Genomic DNA, 26,470 nt, shown 5'->3' with positions numbered 1-26,470 from the left:
GCGTTTGTTAACGATACATACTTGTTTTTATCACCTTAGCACTAATACTCACTAAACGAATTTGGATACATTATCCTTAGCAGATTTCTATCCAAAACAATTTGGCGCCCACCGTGGGGCAATTGGTGCTATAATCCATATTATTCCCATCATTTTCAACCTTTTCATACCCATATTACTATAAATGGCCTCTCAATCAATCTCCGCTTCGTCAACTATGCCGTCTACGGTTCCTCTCTCATCAAGGACGTTGCCGCCGATGCCTCCGCCAATCACGGGAGCACCAAGGGCTGCTGCTGCTGGAAGCAAGACGCAATTACCAGTCTTCCAGAGCTTGAAAACCGTTGCTACTGCGCCGGTGGTTAATACTAACAATGATGTTTCATCTATGTTTTCGCAGATTAAAGCATATATGGAGCAGCAGAACAAGACCAACCAGAGGATCCTTCGTGAGATAGAAGATCTCAAGAAGACTAAGAGGCCAACAGAGGATCACACTCCCCTGATACCCAGGATGATGGATTTCACCTGTCCAGGATCCATGGCTCAGTTCACTCAAGGATCATCTATCCTTCAACAAGGGTCCATGGGTCAACAGGCTCAAGGATCCTCACTGTTTCATCCAGGATCATCTATCCTTCAACAAGGGTCCATGGGTCAGCAAACTCAAGGAGCCTCGTACTTCCAACAAGGATCATCTATCCTTCAACAAGGATCCATGGGTCAACAAACACAAGGATCCTCACACTTTTGACAAGGATCACCCATCCTTCAACCAGGATCCTCTGGATTATATCTTCATGGATCCTATAATTCCCAACCTCAAGGATCCTTCTATCAAAATCAAGGATCCTCAGGAGTCCAACATCAACGATCCTCCGAAGTCCATGAAGGAGATTTCATTCCCATGCAGACTATCGCGTCGGGTGGTCCAACTCCTATCGCTGGCTCTTCTTATCCAAAATACTCATCCGAGATGCCAACCTTCGCTCAGCAAAGAGGTAATTTGTATCATCCTTTATCCTTAGATGCTAACCGTGGTTCCATGCAGGATGCATGTATCAACCAAGCTCTGGCCAAGGAGCTACAGAAGCTCAAGGATATGATATCCAGTGTTCCCGGGGTGATATGACCAATTATCGAGTTACTTGAGGGGAGCCACAAATTATCCAGATTTGCTCCGCCTATCTGTAATGCTGAAATCCCGAAGCGATTCCAAACCCCCAACATGAAGACTTATGATGGAACCACTGATCCTGAAGAACATGTGGCACAATACAGAGAAAGGATGGATATCAAACCCATTCCTGAGAGAATCAAGAAAGCCTGCTTGTGTAAAGGCTTTGGATTCACACTGACAGGATCAGCATTAAAATGGCTGCTAAGTCTTCCTCCCTTTTCAATTACTTCTTTTTCACATTTAGTTAACTTGTTCAACAGTCAATTTTTCTGTAGCAAGAAATTTGAGAAGTTAACTAGTGATTTATACCGAGTTATCCAACCAAGTGATGAATCCCTTAGGGATTTCGTTACGAGGTTCGGCAGGGAAGCTCTGGAAATCCCTAATCTTGACATGGCTACTGCTGTTGAAGCCTTCAAGATGGGACTTCAGAGGGGCTCCCCCTTTTATGATGATCTTGTGATAACTCCTTGCAGGTCTCTAGATGAAGTAAGGAACAAAGCACTAAGGTTTATACGGCTGGAAGATGACAAAGGTATCTAAGAAAGATTGGGGGCTCAGACAAAACAAGAATCCCCTGACAAGAATAAAGGATCCTCATACAAGAACAACAACTCAAAGCCGTACACTAGATTCAACAATCAAAACGTACGAGCAGTCGAAGAAGGAGATGATGATGAAGACTATCCCTGCATCTCCGAGTATTGTTTCTCCGTAGATACCCATGGCTTGATTTGTGCCATGAAGGAACTAGGGGAGAAAACAAGGTGGCCCCGAAAGAAGGAGAAGAATACCACCTTCAAAGACAAGTCTAAGTGGTGTGCCTTCCACAAAGATTTTGGCCACATGACAAACGAATGCATTGGATTAAGGAAGGAAATTGGATACCTCCTGAGCAAGGGTCACTTTAAAGAACTCTTGGGAAGGAAGAAATCCAGGATCCAGGATCCTAAAGATCTTCCACAAAAAGCAACGCCGCCACCACCAGATGCTCACGTGATCAACTTCGTCTCCAGAGAATACGACATATTTCAAACTTCTTGTCCTGCAGAAGAATTCGAGTTTGACAAAGAAAGAAGACCACTCATCCCTACTACTCGAATAACTGATAATAAAATCTTCTTCGGTTCGAGTATCCAGGATCCTCACCTGGATGACCTAGATGTGCGAATGGTCAATTTCATCTCTGGAGGTTCAGACATATGTGGAACTTCTTTCTCTGCAGCAAAAAGGCTCGCTAAAGAGATTAAATTGGATAACGGAGACCGACCAATAGTATCCACCACTTTGACGACAGACAAAAGGATCTTCTTTGATGAGGAAGACAAACTGAACATCCGGGATCCTCACCATGACGGTTTGATTATTACCTTATTTATCGCGAACCATTATGTACGCAGGATCCTAGTTGATGGTGGGAGCTCGGTCAATATCATCCAACATGATGTCCTCAAGAAGATGAACATACCAGATTCAGAGATCATCCCTAGAACATCAATGCTAGTTGGTATCAGTGGAGAAACCAAGAAGACATTGGGGGACATCAACCTCCCAATTTATATTGAAGGGTTAAATTCATATCAAAAATTCTGTGTTATTGATAACCTTTCTTGTTGCAATGTTATTTTAGGTAGGCCCTGGCTGCATGGGATGAAGGCAATGGCTCAACTTACCACCAATGCATCAAACTACCTACCCCATGGGGAGTTGTGAAGATAGTTGGTGATCAGGAAAAGGCCAGGAACTATTATTCCTCATCAATGAAGCCAACGACCAAGCAGACTATAGCATAGCAACCACAGCAACATCCTAGGGACGTGCTGGAAGCTCGGGAGAAAGACTTAAAGGAAGTATCCTTGGACCCCGAGGATCCAGATGTAAAGGTGTTCCTAGGATCCAGTATCCCCGATGAGATTGAGGAGGATATGATATCCTTCTTAAAACGAAGAAAATCCACGTTTGCCTTCAAACATTCAGACATGACAGGTATTTCAAAGGAGGTAATCACTCATAAGCTTGGCCTTGATTTATCTATTAAACCCATCCATCAGAAGCGAAGGAAATTCGCTCCTGAGAGGAACAAGATCATACAAGAAGAAGTTGAAAAACTTCTTAAGGCCGGTATGATCAGAGAGGTTCAATATCCTCGATAGCTAGCTAATGTGGTCGTTGTTTCAAAAAAGAATGGAAAGTGGAGGGTGTGTGTCGATTTTATCGATTTAAACAAGGCATGCCCCAAGGATCCTTTCCCATTACCACATATAGATTCCATGGTGGATGCAACGGTAGGACATGAAATGCTTACCTTCATGGATGCTTCCTCTGGATTTCAACAAATTCAGATGGAACCATCTGATCAAGAGGATACAGCATTCATAACTCCTACCGGCATATACTGTTATACTGCTATGCCGTTCGGACTAAGAAATGCAGGGGCAACATACCAAAGACTAGTCAACATGATGTTCAAGGATCAGTTGGGCAAGACTATGGAAGTATACATAGACGATATGGTGGTAAATTCGAAGAAAGCTGAGGATCACCTTAGAGACCTCGAGGAAGCATTCAATATCCTCGACCAGTATAACATGAAATTGAATCCTTCAAAATGCCACTTTGGTGTTAAGGCTGGAAAATTTCTGGGATATATGGTAACTAAAAGAGGAATTGAGGCAAGCCCCGAGCAGATTGAAGCCATCATCAACCTAAAGTCACCTGCAAACGCCAAGGATGTTCAAAGGCTAATGGGAAGAATAGCCGCTCTCAACCGATTCATCTCAAGATCTTCCAAGAAATGCAAAGACTTCTACGACATTCTTAGAAAGAATAAGAAGTTTGAATGGACAGAAAAGCATGAAGCTGCACTACAGCCTTGAAGGATTACTTATCCTCAGCCCCAACCCTATTGAAGCCTGTGGATGGAGAATCCTTATATCTATATCTAGCAGTTTTAGGTAATGCAGTAAGTGTCGTCCTCGTCAAGGATCATGAAGGTGAACAGAACCCAGTATATTATGTAAATAAGAGTCTTTTAGACGCAGAAGCCAGGTTTTCTCAACTAGAAAAGTTAATCCTTGCTTTAATTATGGCTTCTACTAAATTAAGACATTATTTTGAGACTCGTACTATTATTTTGAGAACTAACTATCCTGTTAAGAATGTTCTTAGAAAACCAGAATTGTTTGGTAGGATGGCTAAGTGGGCTATAAAGCTGAGCGCATACGACATTCAATATGAGCCTAGAACAGCTATCAAATCGTAGGCACTCGCATACTTTGTGGCTGATTTCAGCAGTGACATGCAGAAAAAAGCCGACTTGGAGGTTCAGCAACTAGATGCAACCCAGGATCCTTGGATCCTCTTCATAGATGGAGCATCCAACATAAGTGGAATGGGATTGGGCATACTACTGAAATCGCCACAGGGGGACATAATACCCCAGTCCATTGCATGTGCATTTCAAGCCACCAACAATGAGGCAGAGTATGAAGCACTCATCGCAGGTTTACTTTTTGCCAAAAGCATAAGGATCAGGTATCTTCAAGTTTATATGGATTCTTTACTTATAACTAACCACTTTAACGGTTCTTATACCGTAAAAGGTGAGAATATGTTCAAGTATTTAGAAATTGTGAAGGAATTAACAAAATCCTTCGAAATGTTTAGTATAGTACATGTACCAAGAGAGGAAAATGCTGGGGCATACGCCTTAGTAAATTTAGCCTCATCCTTGAAAATTCCAGAAGATACAAAGATCCCAATCATCCATATACTCTTGCCAGCAATAGGAAAGCAAGAAGTTGGGGAGATAACAAGTGATAAGCAGATTGTACTTTGGGATCCATTATCCTCAGACAGCCAAGGATCCTGGATCCTCCCAATCAAGAAGTACATTCAACTGGAGAGGTCCCAGCCACGGAAAATCCGAAATCCTTCAAACTCAAGGTATCACGATATATTTTATTAGATAATATGCTATACAGAAAATCTCTTGCAGGTCCATACTTAAGGTGCATAGAGGATCCTGAAATCCACGAACTACTTAAAGATTTTCACGAAGGAGATTGCGGCAACCACACCGGGGGAAGAGCATTATTTTCCAGGATACTTAGGACTGGGTACTTCAGGCCGACATGAAGAATGATGCAGTAGAGTATTCGAATAAGTGTGATGCTTGCCAAAGGCATGCAAATATCCTTCATCAACCAGCAGAACCAATGTATCCTATATCCTCTTCATGGCCTTTCATGAAATAGGGAATGGACATTGTTGGTAAGTTACCAAAGGCACCAGGTGGAAAGGTCTTTATGCTTGCCATGACGGATTACTTCTCTAAATGGATTGAAGCAGAAGCATGCGTACAAGTCCGAGAAAGGGAAGTTATATCTTTTATTAAAAGGAATATTATAACTAGATTTGGTATTCCTTCTGAGATTATATGTGATAATGGTTCCCAATTTATTGGGAAAAGAACAACTAACTTTTGTGACAGCTGGGGCATAAAGATGATTACTTCAACTCCAGTGCATCCTCAAGCTAATGGTCAAGCGGAGTCTAGTAACAAAATCATCATCAACAATTTAAAGAGGAAGCTTGGATCCAAGAAGGGAAAGTGGGCCGAGGAACTACCATATGTTCTTTGGGCCGACAGGACAACACCCAAGCATGCAACAGGCCAAACACCCTTTTTGTTGGTATTTGGATCAGAAGCAGTAATCCCAACAGAGATGGTGGTTCCTACAGCAAGAACGAGCATCCGTGATCCTGAAGCCAACGAAGAAATCCTTCTTGAAGACTTGGATACTGTTGAAGAACTCAGAGACCTGGCCAAGATCAGAATGGCGGCTTATCAACAAAGGGTAGCCGGGGCATACAACAAGAATATAAGGATCAAAAGATTTCAAGAAGGAGATTTAGTTTTGAGGAAAGCCTTCCAAAATACTACCAATCCGGCCGATGGAAAGTTAGCACCCAAATGGGAAGGACCTCATCAGATCGAGTCGGAGGCAGGAAAGGGGGCATATCATTTGCTCACAATGGAAGGCAACAGGTTACCAAGAGCATGGAATGCTATACACCTCAATAAATATTTCTTCGGATCAGGATCAAGTATCCTTGAGGATCCATTATCCTTAAAGGATCCAGGATCCTGAAATTGGTAATATCTATCTGATTACTTATTCTTTACAATTTCCTATTATTCTTAATAATTTATTTCTTCCAAGTTTTAAATATCAATGCAGGATGTTTATAAGATGTGTAATAACCAAGAGGTTGGCCACCTCTCCTTTACATTCAAGGTACTAAATATTTCCCTTGGCCTTGCCCATGATTGGATATGATCCCCTATGGTCATATCATCTAAAGTTTAAAGGTTTTCACCTTTCTTATAAATAGAGTTTCTACACTCTCGCCTGGAGCGTACGTTATCCGACGTATAGTCCGGGGCAGCGGAACCAATACACGCTTAGTGGCTGATAATTTCGTTGTTTTCGGCTATATGGAGGATCCTACGATTTATGGTAGACGTACCATACCACCGGTTTATAACGCTTTCACGTTATCTATAGACAAAGGTTTCTCTCATTTTCATGTTAGCTAAGGTTTATAACGTTTTCACGTTATCTAACGTTTGGGCTAAATCCCGGTTTGGGCGAGTCCCCAGTTAACATCCGTATTTGGGCTATTCCCCAGTTTCGGGCTTGTCCCCAGTTCACGGGCTCGTCCCCAGATTACATGGGCTTGTCCCCAGTTTATTTGTGGTCTTGTCCCTAGCTTAATGGGTATAATCCAGTTGACATTATGAGTTGTTTTGCAGCAGATTTGCTAAGTTCATTGTGAAGATCAAAATTATAAGGATACAAAATCCTAAAGTTATTTCTTCAAGGATCATTGAAGGTTCAATGCTTATGGTAACTCAGTTCTACCTGGACCTTCTGGTATGGTTTCTTTTAACAAATTTATAATGTCTTACTTGCAATAGTTTCAAAACCTTTTAAGGGTTATCCCTTTAAGGATATTCTATTGTGTAACCTTTGCCAATCTTTAAGGATATTCTATCATAGATAATTTTCATAAGGATTTTATATCCTAAAAATCTTTTACTCAAAATTATTTTTTTCCAAACTTTCAATAAAGCTTAAGCTATAATTAAACAAACTTTCAAAATAACTATAACAAGCAAATAGTTAAAAGTTTTATATTATTTAAAATAAGTCGCCAGGACTTATCCAAAATCCTTAACCCGGACTTCACCATGCAAAAGATGGACCATCCACCCTTGGTTAAGTGAGTACTACTAACTGTTCATAAGTGCAGGAGAGTTAAACACAGGGGCATCAAAGGTTTCATCCTCACAAACAGAGGATCCATCTACCTTTGTTACCCCCGCAAATTGTCTTAAGGATCATGGATCCTTTACCCTAGTTACTACTGTCTATTACAAACCAAAGTTATTGTTCATAAAAACATCATAAAGCAAAATAAAACGGGCTTGGGCCTTGTCTTCTGTATCCTTCATCGCCCGTTTATGCGGTTGCTTCCACCTCCACCGTTGCCTCATTGCCTCCTTCAGCCTTCAGCTTCATCCTGATCCTTCACACCGCTCGTCCCTGCTTCACCTGCATCAACCATCTCACCTTCAGCTTCATCCTCGCCTCCACCCAAGTCGATCAAGGCTTGCTTCCACTTCTTGATTTCCCATGAAGATTTGTCAAAGGATGGATCATTGGCCTTAGTCACCAGTTTGATTCTAGCTTGGAGGACCGACTTAGCTGCCCAGACCTTTGCCTCTTCAGTTGCTCGGTTGATCTCGTCCTGCATTTTGACTGCAAGTGTGGAAGCATGGTCTTCTGCCTGCTTCTTCTCCATGGTCATCTTGGAGAGGGCTTTGTCCTTGGCGGCGTCCATGGATCTCATTGCAGCGAGGGTCTCCTCATACTCTCCAACAGTCTTCTCATAATGGCTTCGAGCGGAGTTGATAGCCTATAACAATAAAACATGATAACTTAAGAAGGATACTTAGACAGTGAAGATTGAAAGGATCCTTACAGTAGAAAGCATTTCCAGAAGCTGTTTCTCGGCATCAAAGGGGCTCTCTGGATCTGAACTCTTCTTCCTCTTTATCTCCTGACTTGGATCGAGTTGTGATTGGACGAGGCTCGGATGTAGGAGTTGGTTTCGGGGTTTCTTTCTTGGTAAACGTGCAATCGATATCCTCAAGGGAGAACTTGGAAGCAGACTCTCCTGACTTTTGAGCACCTGTAATAGTAATTCGCAGATAAGTTTTCAGTCATTTCTCTTTTCGATACTAAAAATTATTACTCTTACTTGACATGATTGACTCTGAATTTGACTCTTGAAAAGCTTCAATGAACTTGGCTTGAAAGGTTCTAATTGTAGGATCTAGTGATAGAAACTTCTCAACTCTATCTTCAACTCCAGGTAGATCAGACAGCAACTCGAAATTTTCAACTACACGAGAAATGAAACATATTATCAAAACAATAAAGTATCCTACCTTGGTTATCTAAGGATCCTAGATCCTACCCTTTGGTATCCACTTTTTGGGAAGGTCAGTTCCACCTGGTATGGAATCCCTTTTTACAAAGAAAAATTGGTTCCTCCAGAGGGTACCATTTAGAGTAACTTTGGAAATGGGGATCACTTGGTGGGGTTTTGATTTGAAGATGAAGCGTTTGGAACCATGGGTAACCAGATTGTACAGGTATGATAACTCTGCTAAGCCAAACTCGACACCCTCTTCTTCGATTATCCTCTCTATGGTATGAAGAACTCTCCATAACATCAGCATGGTTTGGATATAACTAATCCACGTCAAGGTGAAGAATCTTTGGGTTAAATCGGGAAAATGGTACTTGTAGCCTATAAGAAACGGTTGGGCCGGAAAGCAAACCCAGTTTTTCGATATAATGTCACTACGGGCTGAAGAATCGAAGGGTCGGAAAACTGTGTTGGCCGGAAAGTGTGATCGGATTTCGTCAATCTCCGGATCTGCGAACTTACAGATCTTGAAGGAAGGTGCTAGAAGGATACCTTGCGAGTAGAGATCATCGAGGTCGGTATGATTTAAAGAATAAGAGGAAGAGGATACAGAAACAGTCGACAAGTTGAAAGAAAATAAACAAGAAGAAAGAAGGATACCTGAAAGACGGCTGGATGTGTGGTTATAAGAGGATTATGATCATCGCATATATAGGCGAGCATATTATAATGTTTATCGATATTAACCGCCTGACACACGTCTAATCATCTTCTTCTTTTGCAGGTGTTTTGAAATTCACGGCTCCTAGACCTAGTCCACCACTTAATTCGTTACTAAACGTCTATTAACACGTGGTCAAAGAGCACGATGATGAAGAGTGGAAGACTAGCGAGTTTATAGGACTTAGTTGTTAGTTAGTTACTTGTTCTTTTTTCTTTATATATCGAGTTGTGATCAACATTAGAGGACACCTACACATTCACACATACCCTAGCTGCTAAGTTATTTGTAATCACACACACACATAGCATTCATTGTATCTGTTGATCAACAACTCCAACCTTTGTACCACCTTTTTTAATTAATAAAGTGGTGATAGACGATTTGTCATCACCCGGGGTTTTTGTGCCGGCGATCCGAACCAGATTAAGGGCTTTTCCTTGTAGCAAATCCTTTTTTTGCGTTTGTAATCGATACACACTTGTTTTTATAACCTTAGCACTAATCCTCACTAAACAAATTTGGATACATTATCCTTAGCAGATTTCTATCCAAAACAAGTATATATATATAGAGTCCAAAATTGCTTCTTAATTAAGAAATCTTCATTTGTAAGATTTCTTTAATCTTATCAATACGTTATATATATCCATATAGAATCTACTTACTCATTAAGTTATCTACTCACCATCCATTTATTTTATTATTATTATTATTATTATTATTATTATTATTATTATTATTATTTTATTATTATTAAAGCTACGAAATCTTTGTAGAAACAATATTAAATATTATAATTAAATATCTATTTTATAATTTAAATGAAATTAGGTACTACCGAATGCTTATTTTAACGCCTTATATCTCAACGGGTCATTTAACATGTTACTTACTCGTTTACTAATATTTGAAATATTATTTCATATATTTTATTTTTATCCATAAAATAGAATGTTACAAATCTCCCCCTCTTAAATAGGTTTCGTCCCTGAAACCTGCTCATACCTTAAATAAGTCAGGGTAATATTTTCTCATTTCCTCTTCGGCTTCCCACGTGGTATCTGAACCTCGCCGATTTTTCCACTGTACTTTTACTTGACTTATATTTTTATTTCTCAGTTTCTTAACTTTATGATCAAGAATCGCTACCGGCTTTTCTATATAGTTAAGCTTATCATCCACTTCAATGTAATTTAATGGCACACATGCCGTTTCATCAGCCAAACATTTTCGCAAATATGACACATGAAATGTGTTATGGATTCCGTTTAATTCTTCAGGTAGTTCCAACTGATATGCCACTTGCCCTACACGAGTAGTTATTTTAAACGGACCAATGAATTGTGGACTTAGCTTGCCACGTTTACGGAAACAAATCACTCCTTTCCATGGAGAGACTTTTAACATAACATAGTCTCCTACTTGAAATTCAATTGGGCGTCTCCGTTTATCAGCATACGACTTTTGTATATCCTGAGCCGCTTTCAAATGTGCTCTGACTTGATCAATCTTTTCGTTTGTTGAGTTTACCACTTCTTTGTTTGCGAGTTCTCTTTGACCAACTTCTCCCCAACATACTAGAGTTCGACATTTTCTACCATAAAGCATTTCAAATGGGTGAATCCCAATGCTTGAATGGTAATTATTATTGTAAGAGAACTTTGCCAGGGGAAAATACTTGTTCCAACTGCCACCAAAATCAATAATACAAGCAAGAAGCATATCCTGGAGAGTTTGAATTGTTCTTTCACTTTGGCCGTCGGTCTGAGGATGATATGTCGTACTGATTAATAATTTGGTGCCCATTTCCTCCTGAAATTTTCTCCAAAATATTGAAGCAAAACGTGTGTCTCTATCTGATACAATAGATACTGGCACTCCATGTCTTGACACAACCTCATTAATATATACTTCCGCCATTCGTTCTGAAGTATATTTTTCATGAATAGGTATAAAGTGTGAACTTTTTGTCAAACGATCGACAACTACCCATATCGTATCATGTCCTTTTGCTGTTTTTGGAAGTTTCGTTATTAAATCCATCGTAATGTGTTCCCACTTCCATAAGGGAATCTCTAGAGGTTGCATCTTTCCATATGGTTTCTAGTGTTCAACCTTAACTTGTAAACAAGTCAAGCACCTTTCCACATATTTAACGATATCTCTTTTCATACCAGGCCACCAATAATTTTTCTTCATGTCATTGTACATTTTGGTTGAACCTGGATGAATTGAATACTTTGATTTACGTGCCTCATCTATAATGATTGTTTTAATTGAACAAGACTTAGGAATCCAAATACGTCCAAAACGAATCTTAACTCCTTTATCATTTTCTTCCAAATGTCGGGCTTGACCAACAATTCTTTCGCGCTTTAAATTTTCTTCTTTTAGTGCTTCCTTTTGCGCAGTTTTAATTTGGTCAAATAAGTCCGAATTTACAATCAGTTTATATGATTGCACCTTAATCGGAGAATAATTCTCTTTTCGACTTAGAGCATCAGCAAAAACGTTGGCTTTACCTGGGTGGTAGAGTATTTCGTAGTCAAATCTTTGACTAATTCCAACCACTTACGTTGTCTCATGTTTAATTCTTTCTGATCAAAGAAATATTTCAGACTTTTATGATCAGTACAGATAGTGCATTTCGTTCCATATAAATAATGCCTCCATATCTTTAGCGCAAATACTACTTCTGCTAATTCAAGATCATGGGTCGGGTAGTTTGCTTCATGTGACTTTAATTGACATGAGGCATATGCTATCACTTTTCCTCTTTGCATAAGAACACAACCCAATCTAATACGTGAGGCGTCAGAATAAACAACAAAATCTTCTGTTCCTTCCGGTAAAGCTAGTATCGGAGCTCTAGTTAGCTTTTCTTTCAAGATTTGAAACGCCTTTTCGTGTTCTGAGTTCCATTCAAATTTTGAATTCTTTCGAGTTAGCTTTGTTAACGAGGAAGCTATTTTTAAAAAAATCCTGAATGAAATGCCGATAATAACCGGCTAAACCAAGAAAACTTCTGACTTTAGTTGGGGTCTTTGGAGGATACCATTGCATACTAGACTCTATCTTGGCGGGATCCACTAAGATACCTTCCTCATTCACTACATGACCAAAGAATTGAACTTCTCGAAGCCATAATGCACACTTAGAAAACTTTGCATATAACTTTTCTTTTCTTTTCTTAAGGTATCAAGAACCTCGCGAAGATGTTGAGCATGATCTTTTTCGGTTCAGGAATAGATGAGAATGTCATCGATGAACACGATGATGGAACGATCAAGCATAGGCTTACATAGTCGATTCATAAGATCCATGAAAACTGCTAGGGCATTCGTTAAGCCAAATGGCATCACAACGAATTCATAATGCCCATAAAGAGTACGAAAAGCTGTCTTAGGTACATCTTCTTCTCGTACCTTTACTTGATGATATCCCAATCTTAGATCGATCTTTGAGAACCAACTAGCACCTTACAGTTGATCAAAAAGATCATCAATTATAGGCAAAGGATACCTATTCTTGATGGTCAATTTATTCAATTCACGGTAATCAATGCACATCCGCATGCTACCGTCTTTCTTTTTAACGAACAAAATAGGTGCGCCCCAAGGAAAAACACTTGGGTGTATAAAGCCTTTGTCCAAAAGATCTTATAGTTGAGACATCAGCTCCTTCATCTCGTTTGGTGCCAACCGATATGGCGATTTAGCCACTGGTTTAGCTTCTGGAGCTAGATCAATTTTAAACTCGACTTCCTTTTCCTTTGGAAATCCCGCCAGCTCATCGGGAAAAACGTTAGGAAATTCATTAACAACGGGGACTTGATCAAATTCCTTTCCCTTTTATTTTATATCAATCACATAGGCGATAAACGTCTGATGACCATGCTTCATATAACTCCTCACCTTTGCCATCAAGAATATTATAATATCATTCTTTCGTTCTCCATAAACATAAACTTGTCTTCCAGTCGATGACAGAAATTGAACGATATTTATATTACAAACTATAGACGCCTGATGTTGGGATAACCAGTCCATCCCAATAATGACATCAAATTCCCTTAGTGTAATAGGAATTAAGTCGATAGAATATTCTTCTCCTTGAATAATTATTTTACAATTTCGACATATTTTAGAGACAACAAAGCTCTTACCACTAGCGATTTCGACGTCTAATGAATTAATTAACTTACTTCTACTAAAAGAATTATGATAAGCAAAAGTTTTGGATACGAAGGATCTATTAGCTCCAGAATCAAATAAAACATAGGCATGTAGGGAGTTTACGGTAAAGGTACCTGTTACGACATCAGGTATAACCTTCGCCTCCTCTGCGGTGATTTGAAAAGCCCTGCCTTGGGGTTTTGGAGCTTCCAACTTCTTCACGTTCTCAGCGGTTCTCGATCCTTTTGTCGCCTTTCCATTCCTTGCCCTTAACTATGGGCAATCATTTTTCATGTGGCCCGGTTTATAGCAGTTATAACACAAGTTCACTGGACTAGTACACTCTGGTGCTGTATGCCCAAGTCTCCCACACTTATAACAAGTTGGGTTCTTATAACGACATTCCTCTAAATGCCTTTTTCCACAGAACTGACAAGTACCAGTTTCCTTCTTAAAGCTAGGTACTTTTGTAGGCTTAAAAATTTTCGTTTTCTTTGTAGGTGCTGCAGGAATTACAACATCTAGCTTTCGCTTTTCATCTCTTTCAACTTGTCTTTTTAGCTTCACCTCTCGTTCACGAGCCCAATTAAGAAGCTCCTCTAGACTTCCATACTTTGATGGAGAAATAAATTCTCTTATTTCTGTTTTAAGGATAAGATGGAAACGAGTCATCCACACTTCTTCACTAGTGAAAAGAGAAGGGCAAAACTTTGCTTTATCATAGAAGATTCCAAATATTTCGTCCAACCGTTTCATTGCCTTGACACATATGAAGAAGTTCTTCGGTGATACGATCAATTGCCACACGTGGACTGAAATGTTTTAGGAAGATTGGTTTGAATTCTTCCCAATACGTATTTCTTATCGTTTCCCTACGTTTTTCCTTTTTTGACCATATCCCACCAGTCTTTAGCTCATTCAACAAACTGGTTTGTTGCGAAGATCACTTCATCAGTCGTGTCGTAGTGACACGTGTCAAAAATAGTTTCCTGGCTGTTATCTACCTCTGGCTAACCAACGGATCTATTTCTCCTTTGAATTGTAACGGTTTACAAGCCATGAAATTTCTGTACGCACGTCTTTGCGTTTCTACCTCCACTCTTGGTGCCGCTCCCACGTTCTCGAGAGGCTTTTCCACAATCGATTCATTCTTTTTCATATTTTCTTCCAGCATAATTCCTATAGAATTTTGCATTTCAGCCAGAAGAAATGGAATATTGGCTTCGAATGCTTTCCCCACCTCAATAGCAATTTGCTTACGAATTTCATCAGGTGCAATTTTTGTAACATTGTCTTGATGAGGTGAAGACGCAAATCTTTCTGAAGCATTATCTACATGCTTTTCTACATTACGGTTTCTATCACCGTGTACAATATTTCCTTCTTCCTCCGCTATATCTTTTTACTGTGACGAATAATTTATTTATTATTATTTTCATTCCATAATCTTATCCCTTCTATAGTACTTTATATAAGGCCTTTATACTTCTCAATCTATTGTTATGTCTATCAATTAATCTAAGGGCATAAAGCACCTTATATGCACGTATGATGCAATAAATATGAACACGCACATCATTTCATGCATATTTATTTTTCCCTCACTTACTTTTTATTGTTTCCAACATAATATAATTATTGAGAATTCATAACGGTATGATACATTTACTCTCATACTAGCCAGGTATGAAAGAAATATATTATACTCATCATGATCCCTCAACTACTACATTGTCTTTTAAACATACGAATTTCAGTTTTCACATATATATTCTCTTTTATTTTCATTTATGCACCCATACAAAACTCCCCTTTGTAGCTTCCATGGACTGCTTCTGGACTGAACCCTCTCATTTATATATTAAGAGCACTTATGGTTCGAGTCTAAGTATTTATCTTGAATAATTAAATCTCTCGAACCGTGCTCTGATACCAACTTGAAACACCCTAACTTTTTTTTATATATAATACTTTTACAAAATACACATCAGAGTAGGTCCCAGTTTACATCCAAAACCTGTCACTCGTGGTGACGTTTTATTTATAAAAAATATATGTTGTATAAGAAAACATATATGTTTAAAACAAACTTTATTATACAAACTATTAAACACGAGAGTACGGTTCCCTTATCAGTCCAGTCCCATCCATGAAGCTTTAACCATCTATGGGTGCTTTTCCTGAAAACATTTTAAAACATATTTTTATTAGCTTTCGCTAAGTAAGTACATCATTATATAAAAATATTAAGAGCACTTATGGTTCGAGTCTAAGTATTTATCTTGAATAATTAAATCTCTCGAACCGTGTTCTGATACCAACTTGAAACACCCTAACTTTTTTTTATATATAATACTTTTACAAAATACACATCAGAGTAGGTCCCAGTTTACATCCAAAACCTGTCACTCGTGGTAACGTTTTATTTATAAAAAATATATGTTGTATAAGAAAACATATATGTTTAAAACAAACTTTATTATACAAACTATTAAACACGAGAGTACGGTTCCCTTGTCAGTCCAGTCCCATCCATGAAGCTTTAACCATCTATGGGTGCTTTTCCTGAAAACATTTTAAAACATATTTTTATTAGCTTTCGCTAAGTAATTACATCATTATATATAAAAATATGTTTTATTTTCATTTGAAATTTAACACCAAAATTTCTTGGGATTTCAATACCCGAAATCCTTATTTTTACTCCACGTTATTCTTTGGGAATTCAACACCTGAATTCCTTGGATTTTAACACCCGAAATCCTTAATTTTATTCCTCATTATTCTTTGGGAATTCAACACCCGAATTCCTTATGAGCTCATTTTTAACCAATGAGGGTTATTAACTCCCCCTTTTATATTTGGAGTTCAACACCCGAACCCCTTAAGATTTCAACTCCCGAAATATTTTTATATATAGTATTAAAATTTTGGAGTTTCAACTATCGAAACCCTCGGGACTCGTAACCCATATTTTTATTAGAGGCATACCACCATATTTATTTTAAAATTATAGCCTTTTTTTAAGCCACACATTAATTCACATACTTGGACCCACAATCATTTCTCACATAATCATATATATATATATATGCATATCAAAATAAACATATATAACGCTTGTAAAAATAACATGATTATGGTCCGTGTACTTACCTCTTGGGGTAATTAGTAACTTGAGTGTGAACGAAAACCGGCTAATTTATTGTTGTCGAACCTTTCCCCCAATATATGTTACAACTACGATGTGGTCTTGCTTAATCTTAGACGCCCATCCTTAGTTTACAAAATTGGTGATTTTTTATCTTATTTTGGCTTCTAAATGTTTGATGCAAAGTATATATATATATATATATATATATATATATATATATATATATATAGTCCAAATTGCTTCTTAATTAAGAAATCTTCATTTGTAAGATTTCTTCAATCTTATCAATAAGTAATATATATCCATATGGAATATACTTACTCATTAAGTTATCTACTCACCATCCATTTATTTTATTATTATTGTTATTATAATTATTATTATTAAAGCTACGAGAGCTTTGTAGAAACAATATTGAATATTATAATTAAATATCTATTTTATAATTTAAATGAAATTAGGTACTACCGAATGATTATTTTAACGCCTTATATCTCAACAGGTCATTTAACATGTTACTTACTCGTCTACTAATATTTGAAATATTATTTCAAATATTTTATTTTTATTCATAAAATAGGATGTTACATTGCTAGCAAATTTGTAATTTCATCACTCATATCCATATTAACACCAGCGGTCTTGATAAACTCATCGTGTAAAGCAGCACGATTCTTTATATCTTCCTTGATCTGCGCTTGAATATGTTTCAACAAAAAATCCTTAGCTGATGAAGAAGACGACGATGATGATGATGAACCCTCACAATCAATAACCTGTGGAATGATTTTTGTGTGGTGAAGTGAAAATGAGTGGTTGAAAATAAATAGATAAAAATAAAGGTATAAGACAAAAAACTACAGTAAACGAAATTATTGGGAACGATGAGAATCTTTCAAATATCACAAATTGTTTGAAAGTACACGTTCTTACACGTTCCAAATCAAATGCCATGTTGAATAAAAATGACTGGTGTATGTAATTATGAAGTTACACGTTCTCATCAATGCCAATTTGAAAAAAAATGACGGTATATGTAATTAGTCCATATAAACTTTCGTTAGATTTTAAAGTAATTATGCTACTCTTACACGTTCTAATAAGTTCCATCAAAATGTCAGTTTTGAAAAAACACTTACACGTTCTAATGCGTTCCATCAAATGCCATCTTGAGAAATTGACCACAAAAATAAACCTACTGAAATGACAGATGTTATATGTTAAAACACTAACCAATTAATAATTCCAATAAAAAAGAAATTATTGTGGAAAATGTGAATCTTTCAAATATCAACAATTTCTTTATTAATTTATGTATCTGACAAACTATGAATACACTTAGACGTCCTTATACGTTCCATCAATGGAAGTTTGAAAAAATTGATCACAAAAAAGTAAACCTGGATATAATTATACTGACAAACTAATTAAAATATAAAATAGAAAAAAAGGAATTGATTACAAATTGAAAAAAATGGTAATGTAATCATGGCTACTAAGCTGTTAAATCTAAGTAGATATAATTATATTGAATTCAGATAATTTGGTATGGCACTTGGGCTATAAAAAGAGAGCTAAAACAACACACAAAAAACACACAAAAAAAACTAACCAAAAACAAAAAAAAAATTGAAAAAAAAAATGGATTTTGGGAATGTTACTGTGAAGAGCATTTTCAGAGCAAGAATCAAAATTGAGCTTGCTAGAGATTGTAATCGGCTACGAGTGGTTGAAGAAATTAAAGGGAGTGTGAATGATGAAGCAATAAAAAACGATGTTCTGTACCAAGAAGTTCTGAAGCACCCAGATAGCAGTTTCAAGAAAGTGACAACAACCTACCTGGAAAAGCAGGCTTCATGCTATGATCAGCTTCATGATGTTCTAGAAAAAACAACTCACAAGGTGAAGGTGAATAAGAGAGTCAAGCGTGAAGATGCTCAAGAGATCCTTGACAACAACTAGGGTTCGGGATGACGGCTGGTGTGGTGGTATGGTGCTGGTGTGATGTGGTGGTGTAGTAGTTTAAAATAAGTTTGTAAATAGGTTATTTTGAAAAGTCTCTTGATGTGGTCCTCTTTTGTAACCTCTGTTGGAACCTGGTTTAATCTATCATCGGTTTTTAGTAAGTATTATTCACCCAGCTTACACGTTCCAGTACCCACAAAAGCTTACACGTTCCAGAAAAATAAAAACATAAAAAGTTTAAAAAACGAAAATATGAAAAAAACAAGAACACTAAAAAAACTATTCGTCTCGAAGTTGGGGATAAGTTCGGCTGTTATGACCCTAGTGATGACAAACTTTGCATTCCCTATATTTCTTGCCAGATCGACTTATAGCTATCTCTTTCTGGGATTTAATCCGTTTATGCGACCCGCAACCCTTGTTTTTTATACCACTAGGCACACAGACAGTCACCTCAGATGGTTGATCATACCCTAGAATAGCAGAAAACCTATCCCTTTTTGATAAATGAGTTCTTTTGTATCTTGTCTCATCGGCTTGTTTGATCATTATATTCATTTGATCCCTGACTTTGATTAACTCATCAACATCAGTTACATAGCTATTTATGAGATACTCGCCAGCCAATGTTATTTCCCTTGAGATCTCTTTAACTTTTAAAAATTTGTCGTTACCGAAACTTGAAATAGGAGCAATTCTAGGATTAAGACCAGCATCTCTCTTCCAACGATCCACCATGTACTTTTTTGGAAATCTGGTAACTCTGAACAAATTTAAAATATAAAGGCTGTGACGACATAATAATCCATAATGTTCAAATCTTTTGCATTGACATGAAATAGTCGAATCAATTCCGTCCTCACCTTCCTTCTTAAACAAAACCTGACAGATAAAATATATAAAATACTTTACACATTCTGTCAAAATCAAAAAATATGTTACAAAAATAAAAATGTATTAAAACGTTCTACAAAAAAACAAAAAGAAAAAAAATGTTTAAATATTTATACCTCCAAATAGCCTGGGACATAAGCATTAAAGTCAAATACAGAAAACCTCACACAATCTTCTTCTTCAGTGGATTTCAAGCATGCAACACCGCTTCTAATATGAAACATTTCATCTTGAAAAATTAAAAATAGCCTTTGTATACATCAGCTCTGCTTCCTTTTCAAACGGGTTTGAACTAACCGGATGCGTGTACCTTGTATCATGATCATTTTTCCTACCATTGTGCCTTTGAATCTCCATACAATGATCAAAATGACTAAAGAACTCAACTAGTGATAATTGTGAGTTAGAAACTTGACAAAAAAAAATGATTTTCACTTTCTGATCTCGATGTGGTTCTCATAAGACCAGACAATGGTTCATCCATACAATACTCGGGGATCCAATAATATCTCATTTCAAACATGTCAGACAACCATTTATTTGTTTCGAGATCATATTCCTTCATTATAAGTTTCCATTGCGTCTCGAATTTAGATTGAGAAATTGCATCTGTCCAAACAATGTCACATATTTTACGTTTGAAATCTTCATTGTTACAAAGGGCAACACCAACCTGATGTTGCAAAATTAAAAATTTGTTAAATCGGTTAATATCAGAAAAAATGGGTATATACGCTCTTATACGTTCTAATAGATTCATAACTGGTGCAAACAATAATACAAAAACTGATACATGCTAAAAATGTTTACATGTTCTAACACGTTTTGTAAATATATGCAACTATGTTTATACATTATAACACGTTCTAACACATATGCATAATGCTTTAATACGATAAAAATAAATTTACCTTATCAGCAAGTTTTTTCATAATGTGCCACATACATAACCGATGTCTCGAATTTGGTAAAACAAGGGAGATTGCTTGCTTCATTGCAGGATCTTGATCAGTAACAACCACCTTTGGGGCAATACCAAAAGAATCAAGAAAAACTTTCAAAAGCCATGAATAAGATTCAATAGATTCGGACGATAATAACGCAGCACCAACAGTAACATTCCGACAGTGATTATCAATGGCAGTAAATGGTACAAAAACCATATTGTACATGAAAAAACAAATTTATATAAAAACTAATTAAAAAAATGTGTAAAATTTTAAAAAAGTAAAAAACAGTTGTATCAAATTGACATACTTGTTTGTCTTAAATGTTGCATTAATGATATAATATCTCCAAAAGCCAAATAATTTTTCTTTGAAATATCATCAGCCCAAAACAAACGATCTAACTCACCGTTAGTATTAACTGTATACTCAAACGAATAACCATCACAACATTTTCTTCCCACTTAATCTTTGTACAACCATTTCAGCGTTATACTCGCCAATATAACACGTTAAACTCTGTTTGAAATTCTTACAATCGTCTTTTGTAGCCCCAACTTCCTCAAATCCTCCATACTTTGTCCTCATAATATTAAACGCCTTAACAGGGCCGAAATTCAATGTTGACATCTCTTATATAATATATTGTTGTACATGAGTCAACTTTCTATTTGATCGAACAAAATGCATATCATTTGCATGCACCATTTCATGATTATGTCCTTTGACAAAATCATTTATTTCAAACCTCAACCCATCAACAGATTTTAGAAAAATTTGAGCTCGACAACCACACCTAATTGTTGGTCTCTTCCTTCTTTTATAATAAGGTCTGCTGGAACGATCTTTTTCAGCCATAGAATCATAACTATTTGCAGGCTTGTGACCTTCTTTCGAACATGTAAAATATTTAGACTTTAATAAACCCTCATTCATGTACGAACCTCCTTTACGAACACAAAAAACAGCTTTCTTTGCATATTCACAATAGAAATCATATGCATGATCAACAGATTCAAAAACCATTCCTTTTTCAGGTTTGCAAGATGCATTAACTTGAGGTATAACAAGATCTGATGAAGAATCTGATAAAAGAAAAATCAATCTAATACATTCTCATATGTTCTTATATGTTCAAAATCAAAAACGCAAAAACAAAAGCTCCTATTCACAATTTGCTATGAAAAAACACAATAATTTGAAGTCTAAAACAAAGCACAATTACTTCACCCCCAAACTGTACGTTCTTATACGTTTTAATAAAAAAAAACCACTCCTACTCGCGATTTGATATTAAGACAAATAATTTGAAGTCTAAATCGATTCACAAATACTTGGCACCTGTACAAAAACACAAACATCAATCATATAATATACAACAGAAAAAAATAACCTAAAAAATGATAAAATTAACTTATCATTCCATAAAACCTACAGTATACAACTAAAAAATATCAAAAAATTATCCGAATAACAAAAACTTGCCCAATCCTATACGTTCGAATACGTTCTAAATCAAACAACAAACAAACCTACTCGCGAATTGCTATTACGACACATAAATTTGAAGTTTATTCAAATCAAAATTACTACACACCTATAAAAACACATAAATTCATAATCGATCATAAATTCATCAAAAAATTAACCTAAAAACCGAAAAATTAAGTCGATTAAACCTACAGTGTACAGCTAAATACATAAAAAATTGATTAAAACTAAAACTAAAATAACTTACTTTGATGATCGTAATACATGACGTTAAACAATCAACGATACCGTCCAGTTAATCGAATAACAAAAAATGCCAATTCAATTCTTAATAAGTTTTTGGATACGTGATCAAAAATATAATAAAATGGTTTCTAATAAAGGCGCGATCGCTTTTGAAAAGACAAAAACATCCTTATGGGTACTTAAGTAATCAAATTAATTAAATTGCAAATCAACGATAGGAAATCTATCGTACGCAATGTATGATAACCAACTTTTGTATTGGATATTTTATCTATATATATATAGTCTATAATTATAATACCCTGGCAATCTGAACGTCAATGATGACCGAATGTAAAGACTATATTTAAATGAAATAGTTGGTGATGAACCTATGCCAACAAAGATAACATACCACAATACAGGAGGCATGTTAACCCCAAACAAAAAAGGGATACAAATGAAGTTATAATGATTTATATCATACATTCAAATATTCAACCGGTTACACTAACTTATTGTAGGAAGTTAGTTCATTTTTTTTATTAAAATAATAATAAAATACAATAACAATACATTATTTATTTATATGAAAAATATTAGTAACATACTATATACAAAGTAAATAAATAAATAAACTTATTTAAATGTAAGGAGATTCAACAATGTTCTTTCAAAGAAAAAATATTTTTGACTTTGTTTTTGATTGTAACACTTGAGCAAATAAATCCTTTAGCATTGGTTGAGGATTCATGTTCTGCACGAGTCCCTTAAAACATATTATATGCAACTTCTTAGACGAACACGTATATCTCTCAGTGTACAACAACCAAAATAGTATGTGTATCGTTGGAGAGTTCTCTGGCATCAATGGAATCACCGGATAAGATGGTTTTCTAGAGTTTCATGAAAAAAAAGAAAAGATAAAAAAGATAGTGGACTTTCTTTAAATCAATTTGATGGAGAAATGAACTATAAGGATCTACACTTGCCACTTCTATGCCGCTACGTCTTTACATTTAATTAAAAGAAGTGCCCGCGGGTTGTCACGGGCTCACACAAATTATCCCCTCGTATTGTTTTGTAGTGTTTGGTGTGGTATGTAACGAGTTATTAGTGCATATACGATGCCACATGTGCATATGGTTCGTTAGATGTTTTTTGTGTGGGGTTACATCGTGTTTTGTGAAATATTTGTTAATAAAGTAAGTTTATGCGCTTTGTGATTTTTAATCAACAAAAAAGATTGAATGTGTGTTAATTGGTGAGTAGTTAGAGTTGAAATCCAATCAAGAGATGAAAGAAATACTCAAATAAAAGTCATAAAGTTGTCGGTCAACGAATTGTAAAAAGGGTAAAGTGGTAGGCATACATGATTGATTATGCACATGCATATTGGCGTATGCATATATATTGGATATATGGTGTTATAAAATGATTGGTACTTAACTTGTAGAAATAAAAAGTTATTATTTGGGGCATTACAAACTAACAAGTAGGAATGAGATAAAAATTAAGAAAATCATACGACATTAACAGCTTGAAATAGCGGGAGAGACAAGGACCTCAGTGAAAACTGCCCCCTTTTCGCTGGTAAACCACTTCATATGGTAGGCATCCTAATTGTTTGGTGACGGCCACAATCTCATATAGTTTTGTTGTGCCACCCATAACAAACAGTTTTCTGTTTGTAACGTAATGGGTAAAGGGGATTCACAAGTGCAGGTATATTGGTGGGTTTCTAGGGGTTGTAAACATGGGGATCCACTTATCGCAGAGCAGTGACCAAAGGATGTATGATATGATGCGGCTTTCATGAGTTAGGAGCATGTGCAGGGAGTTTTTAACGTTCCCAAATGGGCCCTAAAGTTTGATTTTGATGGAATGAGAGGGAAGGCTATCTCTTTAACTTGTTCCATTATCGTGTGAAATTTAATAACGACCTTTGTAAACACATACCAAGCCTCCGAAACGACGAAGTACTACGCATATTGACATAGAGTTCCGTTGGACTACATGGAAGTCGTTCTTACATATTCCCTTTTTGTGTTGAATGGTATTTGTGTGCATGTTACCGTTAACTGGATAAACATACCAATCATGCCTGCGTATCAACAACAATTTTTGGTTGGTCTCAACTAAAGGACTTAAAGAGTGTTGTTTTTCAAGATATGTCGTGGATAGCAGTTGACGCCACTATTTCCAAGGTAATGTTATGTCGTATTTGGTGGTTGCTACTATTGATTTCAATTGTGATATCATATCGACTTGGAGAGGCTTAAGAAGAAAATAATAGGACGTAAGACTAAAAACTTTTAATATAAAATGTTAATGAATAATGATTAGATATGAAATGACAAGAGCACTCTCATTCTCTTTCTCCATGCTATCATTCTCTCAATCATATACTCATACGTACTTCATATCGTATGTTCCAATTTTCATTCTCTTTCTCTATAATATCTTTCTCTCATATCTTCATTCTTATAGACATGATTTGATGGATACTTTCACATAGCAGCTTCTCTCATTTCTCTATTCTTATAGACATGATTAATCAAACAAGAATGATTAGCTATTACGTTAAAATTAAGTTCAGTAAGGGCAACAAGACCACAACCACCAATGAAAGATAAGTAAAAGCTGGCTCGCCACTTTCGATTGTGTGTGAAAGAAAAAGTTTAGACATGCTTATGATTTCTGCTACTTAGGTGATTGTATAAGGGTGCACGGAGTGGAAACGAGACATACATAGGATGGGCTAAGGACCATTGGAAACACCGTCTCGTTAGCACGACCACCCAAAAACATCCCAGCACAGTGAGTTATTGTTGTTCTTCTTCTTGCCGATGATTTCTTCCTTTTTCTTTTTGTTTTTTTTTATCTAAAAAACATAACCTTGGTTGCTGTGGTGTTTAATGGCTACAGAGCACGGTGGATCAGTGGTTGTAGTGGCGATGGTGGACCACCACGGAGGACGAGGGAGTGGAGCTACATATGAAGACGACATTTTGTTTTGTTTTAGAGCTTTCTTTTTAAAAACCCATAACCCAACAATTTTTCTAAAAAACAGCCAATATGTTTTCTATTTATTTTAATTTTATATTTTTTTTAATTTAAAAATAATTTATTTAACTAAATTAAATGAAAAAAAAATGGTTGAAAGATGAAAAGGGTTGGTTGTGTGATGATTCCATGAGTTGTGGGAAAAATTGGGAAAGTTGTGGGATGTTATGACGTGACGTTGATGTGGATAAGTGAGAGTGTGAAATAATGATAGAAAATGTTTGTGGAATGTGGGATGAGAGTAGTATGACTCCCACCACCCTAAGCCAATGCAACACAATGCATCTTGATATATATCAAATAATTATTCAATCATATATGTTATAAGTCTACAAAACATATAAAAGAAACCTTATTTAAGAAATTTAACAACTAAATAAAAACATGCATCAAATAGACACGAATTAAAGAAAATTCATGTAGCAAATAAGAATTTGAATCATGAACCCAGAAGTATGTCAACATAAATTAACAATACCCAAATCACTTTGTAAAAAATTAAACAAAATCCAAATCAATATGGTTCTCCATTTTTTTTCTAATTGTTGAGAATGGCCAGAATAAATAAATACATTTAGCAAAGTTGAAAGACTAAAAATGCATCAAGAAAAGAAATGGTTGTAACTAACCCATCTGCATAGATTTCTACAAGTCTTTTTTAGTAGGTAGGTTTTGCTGAATATTAGTAATGCATACATATACATGATAAATTCAGGTGTATAAAATCCACATTATGGTAAATTGTGACAACTTGGGTAAAGTGATCTGGAATATTAAAAAACTGAAATAGATCAAACATGCAAGATGGTCAACTCGACTTATATTATATCACATAAACATAATCTAAAATAATGAATTAACTTGATGAATGAAGATAATAGATTAATTTCTCCCATATGCATTATGCAATAATTATTAAAAAAGCTATTAACATATATATTATATAAAAAAAACTCATTGAAATTCTATTTTTGATGCAAGTGCAACACACATATAAACACAATATTTTTTTTGAGTTAAGTGTCATTTTAGTACCTGTGGTTTGATCAACTACGCAACTTTAGTACCTTTTTGAATTTTTCGCAACCGGCTACTCCATGTTTTAAAAACTGGCCATTTTAGTACGTTTTTGTAACCCCGTTTAAT

General features: G+C 36.1%; 2 protein-coding genes across 2 annotated transcripts; both read right to left on the bottom strand.

The window, feature by feature from the left end:
* Positions 1–19,022: 19,022 nt before the first annotated feature.
* On the bottom strand, positions 19,023–19,439 carry LOC143545211 (uncharacterized). The gene has a single exon (XM_077037135.1). The coding sequence runs from the start codon at positions 19,437–19,439 to the stop codon at positions 19,023–19,025; it is 417 nt and encodes a 138-aa protein (XP_076893250.1).
* Positions 19,440–19,609: 170 nt separating this feature from the next.
* Positions 19,610–20,758, bottom strand: LOC143545210 (protein FAR-RED IMPAIRED RESPONSE 1-like). The gene is made up of 5 exons (XM_077037134.1): positions 20,507–20,758; positions 20,031–20,268; positions 19,906–19,981; positions 19,712–19,805; positions 19,610–19,618 (listed from the first exon to the last, which is right to left on the bottom strand). The coding sequence occupies exons 1-5, from the start codon at positions 20,756–20,758 to the stop codon at positions 19,610–19,612; spliced, it is 669 nt and encodes a 222-aa protein (XP_076893249.1).
* Between the last annotated feature and the right edge of the window lie 5,712 nt (positions 20,759–26,470).

Source organism: Bidens hawaiensis, unplaced genomic scaffold, assembly GCF_021521415.1.
Source record: "Bidens hawaiensis isolate Kalapana, Puna unplaced genomic scaffold, B.hawaiensis_p1.1 tig00013870_1, whole genome shotgun sequence".
NCBI lineage: Eukaryota > Viridiplantae > Streptophyta > Magnoliopsida > Asterales > Asteraceae > Bidens > Bidens hawaiensis.
Note: the sequence above shows the minus strand (reverse complement) of the source record. Positions and strands in the feature narration are given on the sequence as shown.